Below are 22,194 nucleotides of genomic sequence, written 5' to 3' on the forward strand. Positions count from 1 at the left end.
ACATAACATTTTGCGCTACACGTGCAACACAGCATTCCTAACCTAGCCCACAATGTCTGATGTGTGGATCGAGCAGTCAACAAGTCGAGCAGTCATTTGAAAGAGTAAGAAAATTTCAGAGAGACAACTCAAATGCGAAATACATTAGCGCCAAGATAATGGAATTCATTGCCCTTAATTAACAATTAGCCGTTCTCTGTCATGGGTGATGTTGGCTTTCGCCGATTGGTCGAGCACCGGTACACACTACAAAGTGCGCTATTTTCCAGGTGTTGCTCCACCGGAACTACACAGTAATAGCATCACTGCTATTAGCTTCACAACATGCATACTATGGAACACCGTTGGGTCATTGCATGTCAAAAAAGATACAGTAGCACTGTCAAAGCTGTACAAAAAAGTCTGCAAACCAGTAAACACTTGCCACGAACTATGTGTTTACAGTATTTGACGTGTATCTTTTTTGACACGCTTAGACCCAAACGGCGTTCCATAGAAATCCGGGTTGAGAATGAAACGACTGAAAAAATGAACAACGAAACAGCACAGCAAGTAAGTGAAAGAAATAGGTTTTGATTATGTTTTACTGGTAATGGGGACATACGTAAATGCCAACAAAATAACGTTTTGGTGTGTGTGTGTGTGTTTGTAACCTTTTATTTAACTAGGCAAGTCAGTTAAGAACAAATTCTTATTTACAATGACGGCCTGGATTCGAACCAGGAACTGTAGTGACGCCTCTTGCACTGAGATGCAGTGCCTTAGACCGCTGTGTCCATGTGTGTGTGTTAACTATTTAACTGTACTAGAATGCTTAAAAGGGGGCTAAAATTGTAAATATCGGGTATCGTTTTTTTTTGCAAGGAAAATATTGGGTATCGGCCAAAAATGTCATATCGGTGCATCACTAAAAAAAATACATTTTAAAAAGATTGCGATTTGACTTGGGATTTAGATCAAAACACTTGGGTGAACTGTTGCAATTGAAAATAAAATTAATATTCTAGTTCTATAGCTGGAATTACAATGGGCACTTTGAATGTGTTTGACATGTTAACGAATTAAAAAGCCAGGGAGGAATTATTGTGACATTGTAGGAACCTGTTGGCCAATGTTTTCTAGGGGACCCTAAGATGTTACATTTTTCTCTTGATTCATGTAACATATTCATGCGTTGCCTATTCTTCTTTTATTTAGAACATACCGTAGCACAAACAACTTGCTGATCTAAGCCTACATCAGAACTTAATTAATTAACATTAGTGGGTAGCACAATTTTTTTTATGCCACAACTTTGTAAGAAAATACAAACTAACTAGCTATTTGCAGAGAGTAAGATACACAAACAAATAGTGTAAATATATAACTCATATGGATTGTTGCATTGACCATGCACAGTGAACTTGGAACGGCAAGTGGTGGTGTTCGAGCAACTGCACTCCTTGATTGACAGGAGCGGGGCCTGGTGTGTGTGGGAAGCGGGAGAGAGTAGCAAATGGAGTAAACTATTAAAACGGACATTACATGCGGCAGAGTGGCGTTTCAAAATATTGCAGATTCACAGCCTCTTGCAATATGGATATTGAATTTTCTATCTAAATTTGATTAATTGTGCAGCCTTACTGCCACACATCCTTAGTGAATGGGCCACGTGTGGCTAATTGTCAATACACACACACGCATCCACACTTACGAAGGCACACACTGCCACGAGTCGTAGACACACACACCTGGAAGGGGGCCAGACTCTCTTTGTAATGGCCTACTCAGCTGTGTAATAAAAGTCCATCCGAGTCAGACAGCTCAATTACACCCCAGATCGATCCGGCCTCTGGATCAAGGGAGACTTTCTCTCTCTTGTTACTATGGGGGATATACCATTTATACTGTTTCCTGGGGTATTGTTTTTTTTGGGGGGGGGGGGGGTTGAGGGCATCCCTACATTGTGGGGGTGCGTGCTAGTGGCGTTAGTGGCGTAAGTAGAAATCTAAGATGTGTCAAATAAATTATATCCAGCTCGGGGCTCCAGCAATGCATTTGGTTTGCTAACATGCTAGCTAAGTGGCTAGATGTCAAGCTCAAGCTTCTTGGTTACAGCAGAGACATTCAGTCCCCTCCTGGATCAAAGATCCCTGTTGCTTAAATAGTTTTGTATGTCAAATATAGCGCCCCTTGTGTGCACTTCTGGTTATACCGTATAGCCGGTATGGTACAGAAACAGTAAGACTGTATGAAAATCTGGATTTAAAAAAAAACTTTTATTTCACAATTTTTTTTAGAAGTTAAAACTTCTTGATACTACCCATCCCACATGCGGGAGCGTAATCATAGCCTCAAACTAATTACCATAACGCAGCGGACATAAATCTTCCTAGAAAATGTTCCTATTCATGAAAATCACAAATGAAATATATTGAGACAGATTATTAGCCTTTTGTTAATCACACTGTCATCTCAGATGTTCAAAATATGCTTTACAGCCAACGCTAGGCAAGCATTTGTGTAAGTTTATCATGGCATAATGCTATGGCTAGGCTCTGCTTGCATCAGGCAACATTTTCACAAAAATAAGAAAAGCAATCAAATTAAATAATTGACCTTTGAAGAACTTCAGATGTTTTCACTCAGGAGACTCCCAGTTAGATAGCAAATGTTCCTTTTTTCCAAAAATATGATTTTTGTAGGCGAAATAGCTCCGTTTGTTCTGTTTTGGAAACGTCAAGAGTTTTTTCTATCCAAAGCTGTCAATTATATGCATAGTCGAGCATCTTGTCGTGACAAAATATCCCGTTTAAAACGGGAACGTTTTTTATCCAAAAATGAAAATACTGCCCCCTAGTTATAAAAGGTTTTAACCAGGTAGGCCAGTTGACAGCAAGTTCTCATTTACAACTGGCCATAATGAATCAAAGCAGTGTGACACAAACAACACAGTTACACATGGGATAAAGAAACATACAGTCAATAACACAATAGAAAAATCTATATACAGTGTGTGCAAATGTAGTAAGATTAGGGAGGTAAGGCAATAAATAGGCCATAGTGGCAAAATAATTACAATTTAGCAATTAAACACTGGAGTGATAGATGTGCAGAAGATGCATGTGCAAGTAGAGATACTGGGGTGCAAAGGAGCAAAAAATAAATAATATGGGGATGAGGTAGTTGGGTGGGCTATTTACAGATTCAATGATCGGTAAGCTGCTCTGACAGCTGATGCCTAAAAGTTACTGAGGGAGATATGACTCTCCAGCTTCAGTGATTTTTGCAATTTGTTCCAGTCATTGGCAGCAGAGAACTGGAAGGAAAGGAGGCCAAATGAGGAGTTGGCTTTGGCCAGTGAGATATACCTGCTGGAGCGTGTGCTACGGGTGGGTGCTGCTATGGTGACCAGTGAACTGAGATAAGGCGTGGCTTTACCTAGCAAAGACTTATAGATGACCTGGAGCCAGTGGGTTTGGCAACGAATATGAAGCGAGGGCCAGCCAATGAGAGCATACAGGTCGCAGTGGTGGGTAGTATATGGGGCTTTGGTGACAGTGTTTCCTAGTCTCAGTGCAGTGGGCAGCAGTAAGGAGGCGCTCTTATTATCCATGGACTTTATAGTGTCCCAGAACTTTTTGGAGTTTGTGGTACAGGATGCAAATTTCTGTTTGAAAAGGCTAGACTTTGCTTTCCTAACTGCATTTCTTTTCCTAACTGGATACTGCTTCACCCTACTTGTTACACACTCCAACAAATGTAGTACACTGACTGTCTGTTTGGACAGAGTACTCATCCACCATCTACAACCTCAAGGGATGGCCATTTCTATTTCCATGGAGTGAACAAAATACAGCATGAACTGAATAGAAGCTATTGGCATACTAACAGGTAGAGCATATTGTTGTTTTCTAATACTATGCTCTCTTACATCTTGTTTTCCTACATTCCCTGAATCATGCATTTGGCATCTACACAGTACTTAAGCTCAATATTGTTTACAAACTCAACTGTGGTGTACTGTAATCATAGTCCATGGCACCAGAATGGCAACTGATGAACTCTAGCCACACCATAGAATTACGGTACGTATTTCCTTTATTAGCATATTACTTCTCAGAAACACAAAGGCTTTGAATTCCCACATGAAAAAATACTACATTATACTATGGTATAAATACTATATTATTCACTGTAGTGTTTATGCAGACTTTGCTGCAGTTAACTATAGTATAAATACTGTAGTAAATAAACTGTAGTATGTCATAGTATTTACAGTAGTATTTGTGAGAACTGTACTATACTGTAGTATATACAGTAGTTTTTTTTTCAGACATTACTGTAGTTTTTACTATAGTGTTTTTGTTTGTCTTTGAGATCGAAGTAGAAGCGTTCTCCTTCAGGAAACCGACTGGAGAAATGGTAAGAGCAAATTTTCCATAACCTGTAGGTAGGTAGGATTGGCATCTAAACTAGAGGTCGACCAATTAATCGGAATGGACGATTAATTAGGGCCGATTTCTTAACAATCGGAAATCTGTATTTTTGGACAACGATTTTGCCTATTTTGAAAATATATATATATATATTTTTTACACCTTTATTTAACTAGGCAAGTCAGTTTAAGAACACATTCTTATTTTCAATGACGGCCTAGGAACGGTGGGTTAACTGCCTTGTTCAGGGGCAGAACGACAGATTTTTACCTTGTCAGCTCAGGAATTCAATCTTGCAACCTAACGGTTAACTAGTCCAACGCTCTAACCACCTGCCTCACGAGGAGCCTGCCTGTTACGCAAATGCCGTAAGAAGCCAAGGTAAGTTGCTAGCTAGCATTAAACTTATCTTATAAAAAACAATCAATCAATCATAATCACTAGTTATAACTACACATGGTTGATGATATTACTAGTTTATCTAGCGTGTCCTGGGTTGCATATAATCGATGCGGTGCGCATTCGCGAAAAAGGACTGTCGTTGCTCTAACGTATACCTAACCATAAACATCAATGCCTTTCTTAAAATCAACACACAGAAGTATATATTTTTAAACCTGCATATTTAGCTAAAAGAAAGGTTAGCAGGCAATATTAACCAGGTGAAATTGTGTCACTTCTTCATTGCACGCAGAGTCAGGGTATATGCAACAGTTTGGGCCACCTGGCTCATTGCGAACTAATTTACCAACATTTTCGTAATTATGACAACATTGAAGGTTGTGCAATGTAACAGCAATATTTAGACTTAGGGATGCCATCCATTAGATAAAATACGGAGCAGTTCCGTATTTCACTGAAAGAATAAACGTTTTGTTTTCGAAATTATAGTTTTCAGATTCGACCATATTAATGACCTACTTGTGTGTGTTATTTGTGTGTGTTATTATGTTATAATTAAGTCTATGATTTGATAGAACAGTCTGACTGAGCGATCGTAGGCACCAGCAGGCTCGTAGACATTCATTCAAACAGCACTTTCGTGTGTTTTGCCAGCAGCTCTTTGCAATGCTTCAAGCATTGCGCTGTTTATGACTTCAAGCCTATCAACTCCCGAGATTAGGCTGGTGTAACCGATGTGAAATGGCTAGCTTGTTAGCGGGGTGAGCGCTAATAACGTTTCAAACGTCACTCGCTCTGAGACATGGAGTAGTTGTTCACCTTGCTCTGCATGGGTAACGCTGCTTCGAGGGTGGCTGTTATCAATGTGTTCTTGGTTTGAGCCCAGGTAGCGGCGAGGAGAGGGATGGAAGCTATACTGTTACACTGGCAATACTAAAGTGCCTATAAGAACATCTAATGGTCAAAGGTTAATTAAATACAAATGGTATAGAGGAAAATAGTCCTATAATTCCTATAATAACTACAACCTAAAACTTCTTACCTGGGAATTTTGAAGACTTGTGTTAAAAGGAACCACCAGCTTTCATATGTTCTCATGTTCTGAGCAAGGAACTGAAACGTTAGCTTTCTTACATAGCACATATTGCACTTTTACTTTCTTCTCCAACACTTTGTTTTTGCATTATTTAAACCACGTTTCATTATTTACTTGAGGCTAAATTGATTTTATTGATGTATTATATTAAGTTAAAATAAGTGTTCATTCAGTATTGTTGTAATTGTCATTATTACAAATAAATAAAAAATCGGCCGATTTAATCGGTATTTGCTTTTTTCGTCCTCCAATAATCGGTATCGGCGTTGAAAAATCATATTCGGTCGACCTCTACTCTGATCCAGTGAAATAGGTTCCGGTACTCATTTGGGGTGCTGGTACTGTTTTTATATTTAGGTGCAGGAGCTCCACAGTACTTTTGAGCTAACATTCTTTAAGAGGAACAGGAGCTCAAGCAGTAGGAAATGTGAGGTGCCTGTACTCTGCTATGGTGAGCGGAGTACCGAATGTTATACATTGAGCGCAATCTTCGGGCCGGACCCAAGTTTATATATTATATATATATATATATATATATATTATATATTATATATTATATATATTATATATTATATATTATATATTTTTTTTTGTACCCCTTTTTTCTCCCCAATTTCGTGGTATCCAATTGGTAGTAGTTACAGTCTTGTCTCATCGCTGCAACTCCCGTACAGACTTGGGAGAGGCGAAGGTCGAGAGCCATGTGTCCTCCAAAACACAAACCAACCAAGCCACACTGCTTCTTGACACAATGCACATCCAACCCGGAAGCCAACCCGGAAGCCAGCCCTAGTGCGCGATGAGACAAGGATATCCCTGCCAGCCAAACCCTCCCTAACCCAGACGACGCTGTGCCAATTGTGCGCCGCCACATGGGCTTCCCGGTCGCGGCCGGCTGCGACAGAGCCTGGGTTCAAACCCAGAATCTCTGGTGGCACAGCTAGCTTTAGACCACTGCGCCACCCGGGAGGCCTCGGACCCAAGTTAATAGTTGATACGATGTTTCAAGCTCGTTCGAGACAGGCCATGTGTAGCCAATGTGATTTATAGGATATTTATTTTTATCAAGATATTTTCTACCTGCAGGCTGCAATGTTTTTATTTGTTGGAATTATGTAGGCTATTTTACAGCCTTGGCAGTGGCAATAGAAGTAATTTTTTAGGTGAATTATTTTCATTTATATTTGGATAGAATTTTGATTAACTACGTGACAATGATTTTGAGAGATGAAGATGTTATTATAAATTCAATGAAACTGTTTAATGAAAATGTGCATATGAAAACCATAACTGGTTTGCAGATCGGTAAAAATGGTAAGATAAATTGGCATTCAACATGAGAAAGGTTGCCGACTCCTCGTGTAGCGTATTATCGGAAACTTCAGAATCTGAGAAAGCCAGCAGGAGCGGGAGGAAAATAGTTGGGTCAGGCTAAGTTTTTCTTTTCTTCTGGTTATCTGATATCTGGCGCCCTCTTGAGGTGTTTGTCTTATTTCATCAAACCGTAAGCTTAATGCATCAGACAAGTGTAACGTTCTGGGTGTAGTGGGTGAGAAATCAGGCACAGGAAGCAGAGAGTTCAGGGTAGTGCTAATTTAATGCACAAAACGGCGAACATAAGCCAACCCCACGAAAACAACAAAACAAACGCCCCAAACCGGGGGAGGAAAGAATCAGTGGCAGCTAGTAGGCCGGTGACGACGAGCGCCGAGCGCCACCCGAACGGGAAGGGCCACCTTCGGTAGGAGTCGTGACAACAAGCTCAGTGCATATAGTGGCTTTTATTAAAACACATAGGGTGTGTCTATATGTGGAGAAATACATGTTTAAAAATGTAGACTAATCAACCAAATTTTTGTCGGGGACAGCCCTAATGAGTCTGGAGTTGCTACGGCAACGGGCCTACCTGCTCTGCTCGGAGAAGATGGGGGAGGAGCAGATGTGCCGAGAACGGAGAGGAGAAAAAATTAAAGGAAAATGATAGCAGTGGCAGCTGTACAGAACTCATCCAAAGGGCTTTGACTTCTCAAACACGGCAGAAAGCTAACGCAATATGATGCCCCGTCACCTTATTAATTCAGCCACTTACTTAACTAGCAAGTAGTGATGCCCCGATATGACATTTTTGGCCAATACCGATATCCGATATTTTCCTTGCCAAAGAAAAAACCCAATACCAATAAATAATAAAAAATGTGCAGCCTTTTAAGCATTCAAGTACAGTTAAATAGTTAACACACACACATGGACGCAGCGGTCTAAAGCACTGCATCTCAGTGCAAGAGGCGTCACTACAGTCCCTGGTAAGAATCGAGGCTGTATCACATCTGGCCGTGATTGTGAGTTCCATAGGGCGGGGCACAATTGGCCCAGCGTCGTCCGGGTGGGGCCGGGGTAGGCCATCATTGTAAATAAGAATTTGTTCTTAACTGACTTCCCTAGTTAAATAAAGGTTACACACCACCATCACACACCACACTGACCAAAAAGTGATTTTGTTGGCATTTACGTATGTCCCCATTACCAGTAAAACATCATCAAAACCTATTTCTTTCACTTGCTGTGCTGTTTCGTTGTTCATTTGTTCAGTTGTTTCATTCTCAACCAGGATTTCATCATACATGTCAAGCAGTGAAGTTTCAGCTCTGTCTGTTCGTGGCCTCTCTTCCTTGGTACGCACTGTCATTGTGTCCGTTTCCATCTTGTCCAGCTGTGTATGTAACATTTCACGTAAACCCTGTTTTTTGTCTGCATCGAAGTAGCGGGCCTTGTACATAGCATTGAGCATGGTGACGACACAGTAAAGAGAGAATTCCAGCAGGCGTTTCAATGTCATGACAGAGGATAGCACGTCTGCTGCAGGTGCAGTTGATGAGGTTATTTCTCGAGTCAGTTGTTCGAATGGAGCTAGCAAGTGTGTTCATGTTTCCAAGTTTCAAACATGTTCTCAAATGCCATTAAAATAGCAGCAGCGGTATGACAACAAGCATATTCTTGAGCATGCAATACGACTTTCCTCAGTACGAAATCCTCAACGACCCACTGTGCTGTCAGACTCAGCATGCTCATGGGGCTGATATCGTTGGTCCAAATGTCAGTCGTGAAGCTAATAGCAGTGACGCTATTACTGTGTAACTCTGGTAGGGCAACATCTGAAAAATTGCGCACTTGGTAGTGTGTACCGGTGCTCAACCAGTCGGTGAAAGCTAACATCCCCCACGACAGAGAACAGTTGATTGTCAAGGGCAATGAATTCCATTGTCTTGGCGTTAATGTATTTCGCCTTGGAGTTGTCGCACTGAAATGTTCTTACTCTTTCAAATGACTGCTTGACTTGTTGCAGACATTGTGGGCTAGGTTAGGAATGCTTTGTTGCACGTCTAGCTCTAAATATTACGCAGAGCCATTACTAGCGTTGCACATTTTGGGGAATATTCAGAGGTGGAAACTTTCCGTGAGAATTAACGGAAATATATGGGAATTAACGGAAATATATGCAAATTAATATTAATATCGTTTAAATGTAAAGTTTTTAGCATTGGATATATTTAACATATTATATGGAGACAGAAACATAATAATTGTACCTTATCCTAAGTAGACATAATGGCAAATGATTAAATCCTTCCAATAGAAAAAAATAATAATTTAGTTTTGAATTTTACTTTACTTAAATGAGTTGACTCTTCACTTGGGATGATTTCACTGAACATCAAAAGAAAGGGAATATTGAAAGATCCCCAATGATCCATCGCATCTCCCAAAAACTTTTTCAACATGCAGTTGAAATCGTTAGTTTACATACACTTAGGTTGGAGTCATTAAAACTCGTTTTTCAACCACACCACACATTTCCTATAGTTTTGGCAAGTCAGTTAGGACATCTACTTTGTGCATGACACAAGTAATTTTTCCAACAATTGTTTACAGACAGATTATTTCACTTATAATTCACTGTATCACAATTCCAGTGGGTCAGAAGTTTACATACACTAAGTTGACTGTTCCTTTAAACAGCTTGGAAAATTCCAGGAAATTATGTCATGGCTTTAGAAGCTTCTGATAGGCTAATTGACATCATTTGAGTCAATTGGAGGTGTACCTGTGGATGTATTTCAAGGCCTACCTTCAAGGCCTACCCCTCACCCTCCAATCCAATAGGTCCCAGACGTGCTCAATGGGAATGAGATCCGGGCTCTTCGCTGGCCATGGCAGAACACTGACATTCCTGTCTTGCAGGAATTTAAACACAGAACGAGCAGTATGGCTGGTGGCATTGTCATGCTGTACTACATGAGGGAGGAGGATGTCTTCCCTGTAACGTACTGCGTTGAGATTGCCTGCATTGACAACAAGCTCAGTCTGATGATGCTGTGACACACCGCCCCAGATCATGACGGACCCTCCACCTGCAAATCGATCCCGCTCCAGAGTACAGGCCTCGGCGTAACGCTCATTCCTTCGACAATAAACACAAATCCGACCATCACGCCTGGTGAGACAAAACCGTGACTTGTCAGTGAAGAGCACTTTTTGCCTACAAGCCCTCAGTCCAGCCTCTCTCGACCTATTGTGGACAGTCTGAGCACTGATGGAGGGATTGTGCGTTCCTGGTGTAACTCGGGCAGTTGTTGTAGCCATCCTGTACCTGTCCCGCAGGTGTGATGTTCGGATGTACCGATCCTGTGCAGGTGTTGTTACACGTGGTCTGCCACTGCGAGGAAGATCAGCTGTCCGTCCTTTCTCCCTGTAGCGCTGTCTTAGGCGTCTCACAGTACGGACATTGCAATTTATTGCCCTGGCAACATCTGCAGCCCTCATGCCTCCTTGTAGCATGCCTACGGCACATTCACTCAGATGAGCAGGGACCCTGGGCATCTTTCTTTTGGTGTTTTTTTAGAGTCAGTAGAAAGGCCTCTTTAGTATACTAAGTTTTTACAACTGTGACCTTAATTACCTACCGTCTGTCTTAACGACTGTTCCACGGGTGCATGTTCATTAATTGTTTATGGTTCATTGAACAAGCATTGGAAACAGTGTTTAAACCCTTTACAATGAAGATCTGTGAATTATTTGGATTTTTATGAATTATCTTTGAAAGACAGGGTACTGAAAAAGGGACGTTACTCTTTTTGCTGAGTTTATTTATTTGCTACTGCTCGACAAAAAAAAAATCTTGGTCGACCAAACAATCGACCTGTCGAGAAATTGGGGTCAGCCCTAGTTGCACGTCCCTGATCACTCTTATTGAAGCAAAGGAAACACTGACTTTCAATATAAAACGCAACCCCTGTCAATACACAGCTGGACTGACCTGGTCCTGCTTTCTCCCGTTGTGCTATTTACAAACAAATACGTGACTGGCTCAACTATTCTGGGGAACTACAGTAAGCTTCATAATGTAAAATAATGTGACAGGTGAAATGTAGAACGCAATCTGATTTATCTCTTAAACTTCTTAGGGCTGAGATCCCGTTAACGGGATCGATATGACAACAGCTAGTGAAAGTGCCGGGCGCCAAATTCAAAACAACATAAATCTCATAATAAACATTTCTCAAACATACAAGTATCTTATACCATTTTAAATGTAATCTTGTTGTTAATCCCACCACAGTGTCCGATTTCAAATAGGCTTTACAGCGAAGCACCAAAAACGATTATGTTAGGTCAGAGCCAAGTCACAGAAAAACACAGAGTGGAGTCAGCCAAAGAGTGGAGTCACAAAAATCAGAAATAGAGAGAGAATGAATCACTAACCTTTGATGATCTTCATCAGATGACACTCATAGGACTTCATGTTGCACAATACAGGTATGTTTTGTTCGATAAAGTTCATATTTATATAAAAAAATCCCAGTATACATTATGTTATGTTCAGTAGTTCCAAAAACATCCGGTGATTTTGCAGAGAGCCACATCAATTTACAGAAATACTCATTATAAATGTTGATGAAAATACAAGTGTTATACATGGAAATATAGTTGAACTTCTCCTTAACTTTTTTGGGATAGGGGGCAGCATTTTCACTTTTGGATGAATAGCGTGCCCAGAGTGAACTGCCTCCTACTCTGTCCCAGATGCTAATATATGCATATTATTAGTAGTATTGGATAGAAAACACTCTGAAGTTTCTAAAACTGTTTGAATGAACTCATATGGCAGGCGAAAACCTGAGAAAAATCCAACCAGGAAGTGGGACATCTGAGGTTTGTAGTTTTTAAAAGCTTGTCCTACCGAATACACATTGAGATATGGATAAAGTTGCACTTCCTACGGCTTCCACTAGATGTCAACCATCTTTTTAAACTTGCATGAGGATTATACGATAAAGGAGGGGCTCATGAGACCTCTTTGAGTCAGTGGTCTGGCAGAGAGCCAGACCACTGGTAACTCTGCGCTCCCGACAGAGTTACCTCGCGTTCCAGTGCTTTTCTGAAGACCAAAGGAATTCTCCGGTTGGAACATTATTTATGTTTTATGTTAAAAACATCCTAAAGATTGATTCCATACATCGTTTGACATGTTTCTAAAGGACTGTAACAGAACTTTTCGAGTTTTTGTCTGGATGAAGTGCCTGCGCCTCATGAAGATGGATTGCTGGGCTGAACACGCTAACAACAAGTGGGTATTTGGACATAAATTATGGAACTTTATGGAACAAATCAGTAATTTATTGTCGAACTGGGATTCCTGGGTGTGCCTTCTGATGAAGATCATCAAAGGTAAGTGAATATTTATGGTGTTGTTTTTAACTTTGTTGATTCCAAAATGGTGGATATTCCTCTGGCTGTTTTGGGTTCTGAGCACCGTTCTCAGATTATGCTTTTTCCGTAAAGTTTTTTTGAAATCTGACACAGCGGTTGCATTAAGGAGAAGTCTATCTTTAATTCTGTGAATAACACTAGTATCTTTTATAAATGTTTATTATGAGTATTTCTGCAAAATCACCGGATGTTTTGGAATCAAAACATTACTGCACGTAAGGCACCAATGTAAACTGAGATTTTTGGAAATAAATATGCACATTATCGAACAAAACATACATGTATTGTGTAATATGATGTCCTATGAGTGTCATCTGATGCAGATCATCAAAGGTTAGTGATTAATTTTATCTATATTTCTGCTTTTTGTGACTCTCTTTGGCTGGAAAAATTGCTGTGTTTTTTTCGACTTGGCTATGACCTAACATAATCACATGTTGTGCTTTAGCTGTGAAGCATTTTTGAAATCGGACACGATGGGTAGATTAACAAGATGTTTATCTTTAATTTGCTGTATTGGACTTGTTAATGTGTGAAAGTTACATATTTCTAAAAATATATATTTTTGAATTTCGCACGCTGCCTTTTCAGTGGAATGTTGAGGGGTTCCGCTAGCGCGTTCACTAGTTGCAGACAAAATGAGAAAAAGCTCTGTTAAAGTCCGTAGAAACATGTCAAACGATGTATAGAATCAATCTTTAGGATGCTTTAGCTGTAAAGCATGACACAAGTAATTTTTCCAACAATTGTTTACAGACAGATTATTTCATTTATAATTCACTGTATCACAATTCCAGTGGGTCAGAAGTTTACATACACTAAGTTGACTGTGCCTTTTAACAGCTCGGAAATTTCAAGGCCTACCTTCACTCAGTGCCTCTTTGCTTGACATCAGGTGAAAATCAAAAGAAATCAGCCAAGACCTCAAACAAAATTGTTGACCTCCACAAGTCTGGTTCATCCTTGGAAGACATTTCCAAACTCCTGAAGATACCACGTTCATCTGTACAAACAATAGTACACAAGTATAAACACCATGGGACCACGCAGCTGTCATACTGCTCAGGAAGGAGATGCGTTCTGTCTCCTAGAGATGAACGTACCTTGGTGCGAAAAGTGCAAGTTAATCCCAGAACAACAGCAAAGGACCTTGTGAAGATGCTGGAGGAAACGGGTACAAAAGTATCTATATCCACAGTAAAACGAGTCCTATATCGACATAACCTGAAAGGCCACTCGGCAAGGAGGAAACCACTGTTCCAAGACCGCCATAAAAAAGCCAGACTATGGTTTGCAACTGCAAATGGGGACAAAAATCGGTCTTTTTGGAGAAATGTCCTCTGGTCAAAAATATTAAACTGTATTAAACTAAAAAAAATCAAAATCTGAGATGACAGGGTGATTAACAAAAGGCTAAGCTGTGTTTCGCTATATTTCACTTGTGATTTCATGAATATGAATATTTTCTAGTAAGATTATTTGACCGTTGTGCTATGCTAATTAGTGTAGTTGCTGACAATTCTCCCGGATCCGGGATGGGTAGTTCCAAGAGGTTTTAAATGTATATGGCTAAGGTGTATGTAAACGTCCGACGTCAACTGTACATGAGTATTCAGACCCTTTACTCAGCACTTTGTTGAAGTTTCTTTGGCAGCGATTACAGCCTCGAGGCTTCTTGGGTATGACGCTACAAGCTTGGCACACCTGTATTTGGGGAGTTTCTACCAATTCCTCTCAGCAGATCCTCGCAAGCTCTGTCAGGTTGGATTGGGAGTGTTGCTGCACAGCTATTTTCAGGTCTCTCCAGAGATATTCGATCCAGTCTCTGGCTAGGCCACTCAAGGACATTCAGACTTGTCCTGAAGCCACTCCTGCGTTGTCTTAGCTGTGTGCTTAGGGTCGTTGTACTGTGTGAAGGTGAACCTTCACCCCAGCTAAGGTCCTGAGCACTCTGGAGCAGGTTTTCATCAAGGATCTCTCTGTACTTTGCTCTGTTCATCTTTGCCTGACTAGTCTCTCAGTCCCTGCCTGTGGAAAAACATCCACACAGCATGATGCAGACACCACCATGCTTCACCGTAGGGATGGTGCCAGGTTTCCTCCAGACGTGACACTTGGCATTCAGGCCAAAGAGTTCAATCTTGGTTTCATTAGATCAAAGAATCTTGTTTCTCATTGTCTGAGTCTTTAGGTGCCTTTTTGGCAAACTCCAAGCAGGCGTTTTTTGAGGAGTGGCTTCCGTCTGGGCACTCTACCATAAAGGCCTGATTGGTGGAGTGCTGCAGAGATGGTTGTCCTTCTGAAAGATTCTCCTCCACAGAGGAACTCTAGAGCTCTGTCAGTGACTATTGGGTTCTTGGTCACCTCCCTTCTTCAATTTAAGATTGATGGAGGCCACTGTGTTTTTGGGACCTTCAATGCTGCAGAAATATTTTTGGTACCCTTCCCCAGATCTGTGCCTCGACACGATCCTGTCTCGGTGCTCTACGGACAATTCCTTCGACCTCATGGCTTGGTTTTTGCTCTGACATGCACTGTCAACTGTGGGACCTTACATAGACAGGTGTGTGCCTTTCCAAATCCAGTCCAATTAATTGAATTTACCACAGGTGGAGTCCAATCAAGTTGTAGAAACATCTCAAGGATGATCAATGGAAACAGGATGCACCTGAGCTCAATTTCGAGTCTCATAGCAAAGGGTCTGAATACTTATGTAAAGGTATTTCTGTTTTAAAAACCTGTTTTCGCTTTGTCATTATGGGGTGTTATGTGTAAATTATGAAGAAAAAATATATTTAATACATTTTATAATAAGGCTGAAACGTAACAAAATATGGAAAAAGTCAAGGGGTCTGAATACTTTCCGAAGGCATTGTATATGACCCTATCCTGAATGTTCATGTGTAGACTACAATGTATGCTTATAGACTGATATGTTATAGCCTAACTAATGTCCTAATGCAATAATAACAGATTGAATAACATTTTCTGTAAAATAAATAGATAGCTCTATACATTTACAGATTGAGTTTTGTGCTTATCCAATATGATTTTGGTGATGGTTTGGCTATTATATGGCCGAGGCTTCATGCTACCATATTCAGTATTCTGGCAGGGGGAGGGTAGAGGGTGAAATCATTATCACCATCTTCATTAGAGAGGGTCCTTCTGACCAATCAGCATACTGCACTGCACTGGGATTCCATAGGCACCCAGTTGACTGTCGCTAGGATACCTCATAATCAGGAGGAAGGCAGGGGCCTGGTTGGCAGGCTGTGTCTGTGTTGATGTTGGGATGGGGAGCAGAGTGTTAGTAGGGGATAGAGAGAGAGAGGCTAATGTTTGAATCCACCACACAGACATAGGCAGACAAAGAGGAGCAGCATCCTACAGGACCAGGGTCCCGGGGGATGGGGCATCACACTCCCGCAGCACGCTGGGGGGCCCAGAGGAGGTAGGAGCATTGGGGGCGTTGTCTCTGCAGCACCCCTTAAAGCCTTTCTAAAAGCCATTGATGTACATTAGCTGTGCTCTTTTACTATATTGATCCCGATAATTTGACTAATGCATTTTGTGGTGTGTGTGTGTGTGTGTGTGTGTGTGTGTGTATATAAATATAAATAATTTGTGTCAACACAAACTGTCCTGGTCCTCGATAAGTGATGGGGGCTACTGCTCTTACTGCACTCTTAGCTCTGTAGAGACAAATGCAAATTGACATCAGACTCTCATTTTGGTCTGGAATGACAAGAGCAAGCCTATGAATCCAATCGCATATTTGTTATATCTCTGTGTCTAGAGACTTGGTTTGCGATACAGCCCACTCCTAGTTTAGCCCTGTGCTCTCACCAACGCGACCCAGTACAGGATTCCTGCTGCCTGCCAGTTGTGGGGGAGTAGGGTTCCATGACTGATGGATGAGTGATACCTCTTGGAGAGACAGGGTCAGCAGGTTTGCCAGAAAAGGCAATAAGTCCGAGGCTGTTCCCTACACCATGATGAAGAGAACAATGCTTTGTTCGATCCAAAATCCCTGTGTAACCAGACTAGATGTCAGGCATAACTCTCTCTCTGGAGCAGGCTTAATTATAGGGGGTACATCCAGATGTGAAATAATGCTCTCAATGATTGGAATTTTTGGCAGCATAATGCTTTTGTATTGTATAGCCATGGGTAACCAGTATGATGCTGTGTGTTGGAGTTCGTCTGGTTGTGCATGAGGTTGTAATACACAGTACCAGACTTTATGGTGGAACAAGGCGAGGTTTGCCATCACTCAATGTTTCTTAACCTACAGTGCACTGTATGCTACAGCTATGCCTGAACCACTGAAAGTAGAATTAAAAGGAGGGGAGAGAAAATAGCTTAGGAATTGCAGCATCGATGTTAAAGATCTTATTAAATTATTTCCATCACAACCCTCCCCCAACCACTCACACAGTCAAAATCCACAATACATTTCAAAAACTCAATCTCATCCCTAGGTTCTCTCTTTCCCAGTCCACCTTCCTCCCAGCGTTCTTAACCCCGTCAGCTGTTCTGCTCTCTCAGCCCATCCATCTCATCTGCTCAGTCTACTGAACCTCACTTCCTCTGCTAATGGGGCAGCAGAGCACTAGGGTGACGTCAATCACTGGGATGCTCTAGAGTCAACTACTAATCTGTTCATTCTCACATGTTGAAGATTGAAGACAGAAAGGGTTCAGCAGCCAAAAGTCTAATAAAAGAGTGATTGGAGTAGATACAGTATAGGTGTACTTTAACTGTCATTTAAGTCCTTATGTTGTCAGTCAAGCTGTGATTAGATACACCCTTCTTTCACTTAAATATGTCACTGGAATTCATTATCTTTCAGAACTTGCATTTTTCTGCCACTACCAAATTGGATGTAATGCTCACCATTAGACATGTTGAATTAAGTGGGCTATTGTTGTGGTAATCTGAGAATGGCGTGGTGTTAGTTTATTTTTAAAAGGCCCTTGAAACTCAGTTCCTCTTCTCTGTTATGAATTTCAATACAAAAACAAAACGGCCTTCATTCACCAGAGAGCTCACGCATGGTGTGATAGTTACGGGCATTTGTATTGATGAAAACCTACACGTCCCCTGTCTGATTAAGTTGCCTATTGTCCATGGGGTCGGAATTTGAGATAGAATATCCAAAGGAACATAATAATAAACCAACTTTCCAAACGTGGGTCTGCTGCACTCCCTTCCTCTGTCAAAGTAAAAGTCCCCCACAAGTTATCGCTTGCTTGCGCACATAAGGAGCACGTGCATTACTTTTATTTTGACATGTGTTGAAGCAGAGAGTAGGTGATATGCAATGCACCTGCTGCAAACCCACGTTTATTTAAGTTCCTTTGGTTATTTTGTCAAATTCCACCCTATATAAGAACCAACCGCATGGCAATCGGCGGAATAAGTTCAAGTGGAATTGTATTCAACGTTCGTGACACAGTGGACGTGAAGCTAGCTTTCCTGTTTTGACAATAGCTTTTTGCGTGCTGATGTCCAAGAGATAGCATCGGTGCATCACGCCTGAGTGTGATGGGGCCTGTAACGATGTGGACTGCAGCCAGCTAGTTATCTAGTTTCCTAACTTACTCATTCTCCTCTATTCCCCATTCATGGACCTGAATATGACCTGCTCATTTTTTATTTAGCTAGCTAGTGTTCTTGATACTGTGTAACATTATGTTAATGTGTAAAATCGCTATGAAGGCCAAGTATGCATATCATCACCCTTGCAAGATGCTTTTAGCAACGCTGGTATATTGACACTAGCGTGGTTGGGAATTGGGTTGCAAAAAAACCTTAACAGACGGCAGGAAGCCAGAAGTTATATAAAATTCAATTTCAACTTACTCTGCTGGTGGTCTGGATGGTTGGTCCTTATAACCGGGGAATTAGAGACAAAATATCTAAAGGAACATATTAATAAAAATACTTTCCAAACGTGTGTCTGTTGGATTATTGTGGGTCTGTTTTATTTTGACATGAGGTAAACAGAAGAAGTGGGTCAACAACAGATCCACTTTTGGAAAGTCTTTAATAATACGTTCCCTTTAGACATTTTGTGTCAAATTCTGCTTGGCCTTCATAGCGACATTAGACATTAACAACGATGTTACACAGTATAAAGAACATTAGCTAGCTAAATAAAAATATGGGCAGGTCATATTCAGGCAGTTATGTTTATTGAATGTGTATTGGTAAATATGAATACTGAAGGTCTAAATATTAGCTCTACATTGAGATATTTCCTGTTTACAATTTAATGTTTATAATTAAAATGTTTTGAAGTCTGAGTTTAATTTACCCCTTTTATTGGACCAAGAGGCGTTGTTCAGGGAAGGGATAGGCAATTGAATTGTTTTCAGTCTGCTGAGGTTGTGAAACAAAGAGGGGCTATATTCCTAATGAACAATGTCATTGTAAGCTGTGCCATGTCGCTTATGCATTTGTATTTAGCCATCTAGGGATCTTAAAGTTAATTCAGCAAAAACATATTTGTAACTCAATTTCCTTTTTGTTTTGTGTACATAGTTTGGTATTTTCGTCATTCACTAATGTTATATGGACATCCTGCATTCCTGCACCTGTAAATAACCCATTCTGTCTCATTTTAGCACATACTGAAATAAGACAAGTATGTATACACAATGATACATTGTATATCGCCTTAGGAGCGTCATGTCATGCTTATACATGCTTATAGGCTTTAGGGATGCTTTCTTAAGTTATACTGAGTGGGCTTACATAGTGACTGTCATGAACATGGCCCAATATGTCTGAGCCCTATGGCTTCATTTCAACGTCCCTGTTTCCTGTCTTGTAGGTTCAGGAGAGCTTGTCCAAAGGGCAGCAGGGGAAGGGCCAAACGAGGAGAGGGCACCATGGACATTGAGCAGGGGCCTCCAGCCTCTAGTGCCAGCAGCACTGGAGCCACTGCCACCAGTACCAGTACGACCAGTAGCAGCACTACCACCAGCAGCAACAGCACAGGAAGGCAGGCTGTGCCTCAGATCTCTGTGTACAGTGGGATTCCTGACAGGCAGACGGTTCAGGTAAACTTCAGGGTAAAAAAAAAACATGCCAGTCCAGTGTGACACACCCACATACACATGTTTTGCATAAACCGTTTTCTCCATTTGCATTCCCTGCAATAATGAAATTGTCATTGCCCTACTGCCATCTGCTGGTTAAACCATGCATGCACTGTACATCGGCCAGTATTGTACTAAGCTCACTATGGAATTTACTACAATGCTTATAATAAACAAGACTATTATTACATTTAGACGAAGGTGCAATTTGATAATGTTTTCGCATTGTTATTTGATGTAGTACACTGGCATCATGTAATCTATCATTACTGACGACAGCAGATCAGGGTTTCTATGGTTCCAGGCTCTGTCCTCTGCTATTTGACCATTGACCAATGTGAAACCCAGCTTGGATTAGGCTCTCAGTTTAACCTCCTCTTAAAGGGTGACTGACAGATCTTAGGTCTCTTCTATCCTTTCTTTCTAATGCATGCGCTCATCTGCCCGTAGGGAACTAGCAGCATTGTCACTACCGGCCTACTTAACATAGTGCAAGGCTTGTCATTTGGGCTCAATAAGAGAGAAGTGAATGGATGTTCATCCCAATCTCCACCCTCTTTTCCCCCTTGGAAGCTTAGGTCAGAGAAGCTCTATTAGGCTATGTGCTCTGGGTCAATCCATCTCTCATGTTGCTTTGGCAACTATGCTGAGGTTGTCAGTAAAAAAAATGTATCATGGCCTCCCGGGTGGCGCAGTGATTAAGGGCGCTGTCCTGCAGTGCCAGCTGTGCCATCAGAGTCCCTGGGTTCGCGCCCAGGCTCTGTTGTAACCGGCCGCGACCGGGAGGTCCGTGGGGCGACGCACAATTGGCCTAGCGTCGTCCGGGTTAGGGAGGGCTTGGTCGGTAGGGATGTCCTTGTCTCATCGCGCACCAGCGACTCCTGTGGCGGGCCGGGCGCAGTGCGCGCTAACCAAGGTTGCCAGGTGCACGGTGTAGCCTCCGACACATTGGTGCGGCTGGCTTCCGGGTTGGAGGCGCGCTGTGTTAAGAAGCAGTGCGGCTGGTTGGGTTGTGTATCGGAGGACGCATGACTTTCAACCTTCGTCTCTCCCGAGCACGTACGGGAGTTGTAGCGATGAGACAAGATAGTAGCTTGGATTGGATACCACGAAATTGGGGAGAAAAAAAATGTATCATGAAGATTGAAGAAAATATGTGCTCAAGGCCATAGGGATGAGCATAGGATGCAATTAAGTCCATTACAATGTGCAGGGGGTGCAGGAGTGAGGCTGTTCTCCCTACATGAGAAGCACATTTTGCAACGGGGACCAGTATACCTTAGGAATCTCCCATACCTGCTTTTCAATGGCTCAGTAAAAACAGTGCAATTGGGAATGATTTTTTTCAGAGCATTACTCCAACCCAGTAAAAGTCCTTTTTAGAGCCTGTTGTTGAGAATGTTACCCCAACCTGTCTCTTTCTCCATGTGTACTTAAGGTGATCCAGCAGGCATTGCACCGGCAGCCCAACACGGCTGCGCAGTACCTGCAGCAGATGTACGCAGCGCAGCAGCAGCACCTCATGCTGCAGACAGCAGCCCTCCAGCAGCAGCACCTGAGCAATGCACAGCTCCAGAGCCTAGCCGCCGTACAGCAGGTGAGCACTGGAGACACAAGAGACTGTTAAACTGGCGAATTAAACAGGCCGCCAACAAGCTGTGTTAGGATTTTAACAAAGACGTGAGATAAGGTCAGTGCCGGGGTTAGGGTTCTGAAAGTTTAGTTAGTAAATCTAACAGTTATCTTCAGATTAAGAGAAATATACTGTAAGTGTTGATCCCCTAACTGTTCTCACCTGTCATGCCACAGGCCAGTATTGCGGCAGGAAGGCAGAGCTCCACCCAAAATGGCACTTCATCCCAGCAAACAGGATCATCCCAGGCCACAGTGAGTGCAGTGAGTCATGTCTAGTAACTTAGGGGCCGGGTTCATAGATGTGTAATGTTTTTGTTGTTGGTGATGTTCTGTAATCCTTTCTGTCTTCTCTGTCCTTTCCCCAGATTAACCTGACCACGTCCCCGGCTGCAGCCCAGCTGATCAGCCGAACCCAGAGTGTTAGCTCCGCCCCAGCCGGCAGCATCGCCCAGCAGGCCGTGCTCCTGGGCAGCACGTCCAGCCCCACCACCCTCACTGCCAGTCAGGCTCATATGTACCTGCGTGCCCAGATGGTAAATCCCCAGGAACATGCCCACTGGCACACACTAGCTGGCTTAGCCAAACCTCTGGAGGCTTAGTATGATGGAAGTGTTTGTGTGTGCTGTTTGTGTCACCACTGTTGGAAGGAGTGTAGTAGGAAGGTTGTCCTGCATCTCAAACTGAATCAATTCAGTCTGACTCCTTCACATTTTTTAAAGAGTTTTGGACACATGATGCATGGGGAGAGTGAGTGTGAAAGAAAGCG

General features: G+C 41.9%; 1 protein-coding gene across 9 annotated transcripts in view; it reads left to right on the plus strand.

Annotated features, from left to right (window-relative positions):
* LOC139371197 (polyhomeotic-like protein 2) overlaps positions 1-22,194 on the plus strand; it is a 93,236-nt gene that overhangs the window by 53,089 nt on the left and 17,953 nt on the right. For 3 of the 9 annotated variants that reach the window (XM_071111379.1, XM_071111374.1, XM_071111378.1), the window contains exons 2-5: positions 19,526-19,766; positions 21,232-21,390; positions 21,603-21,689; positions 21,794-21,961. In XM_071111379.1, the coding sequence (XP_070967480.1) occupies positions 19,584-19,766; positions 21,232-21,390; positions 21,603-21,689; positions 21,794-21,961 (597 nt within the window). In that variant the 5' untranslated portion in view covers positions 19,526-19,583. The remainder of the gene's footprint in view (positions 1-19,525; positions 19,767-21,231; positions 21,391-21,602; positions 21,690-21,793; positions 21,962-22,194) is intronic. The other 6 variants (XM_071111373.1, XM_071111381.1, XM_071111377.1 and 3 more) reach the window with 4 other exon arrangements.

Source organism: Oncorhynchus clarkii, chromosome 17, assembly GCF_045791955.1.
Source record: "Oncorhynchus clarkii lewisi isolate Uvic-CL-2024 chromosome 17, UVic_Ocla_1.0, whole genome shotgun sequence".
Classification (NCBI taxonomy): domain Eukaryota; kingdom Metazoa; phylum Chordata; class Actinopteri; order Salmoniformes; family Salmonidae; genus Oncorhynchus; species Oncorhynchus clarkii.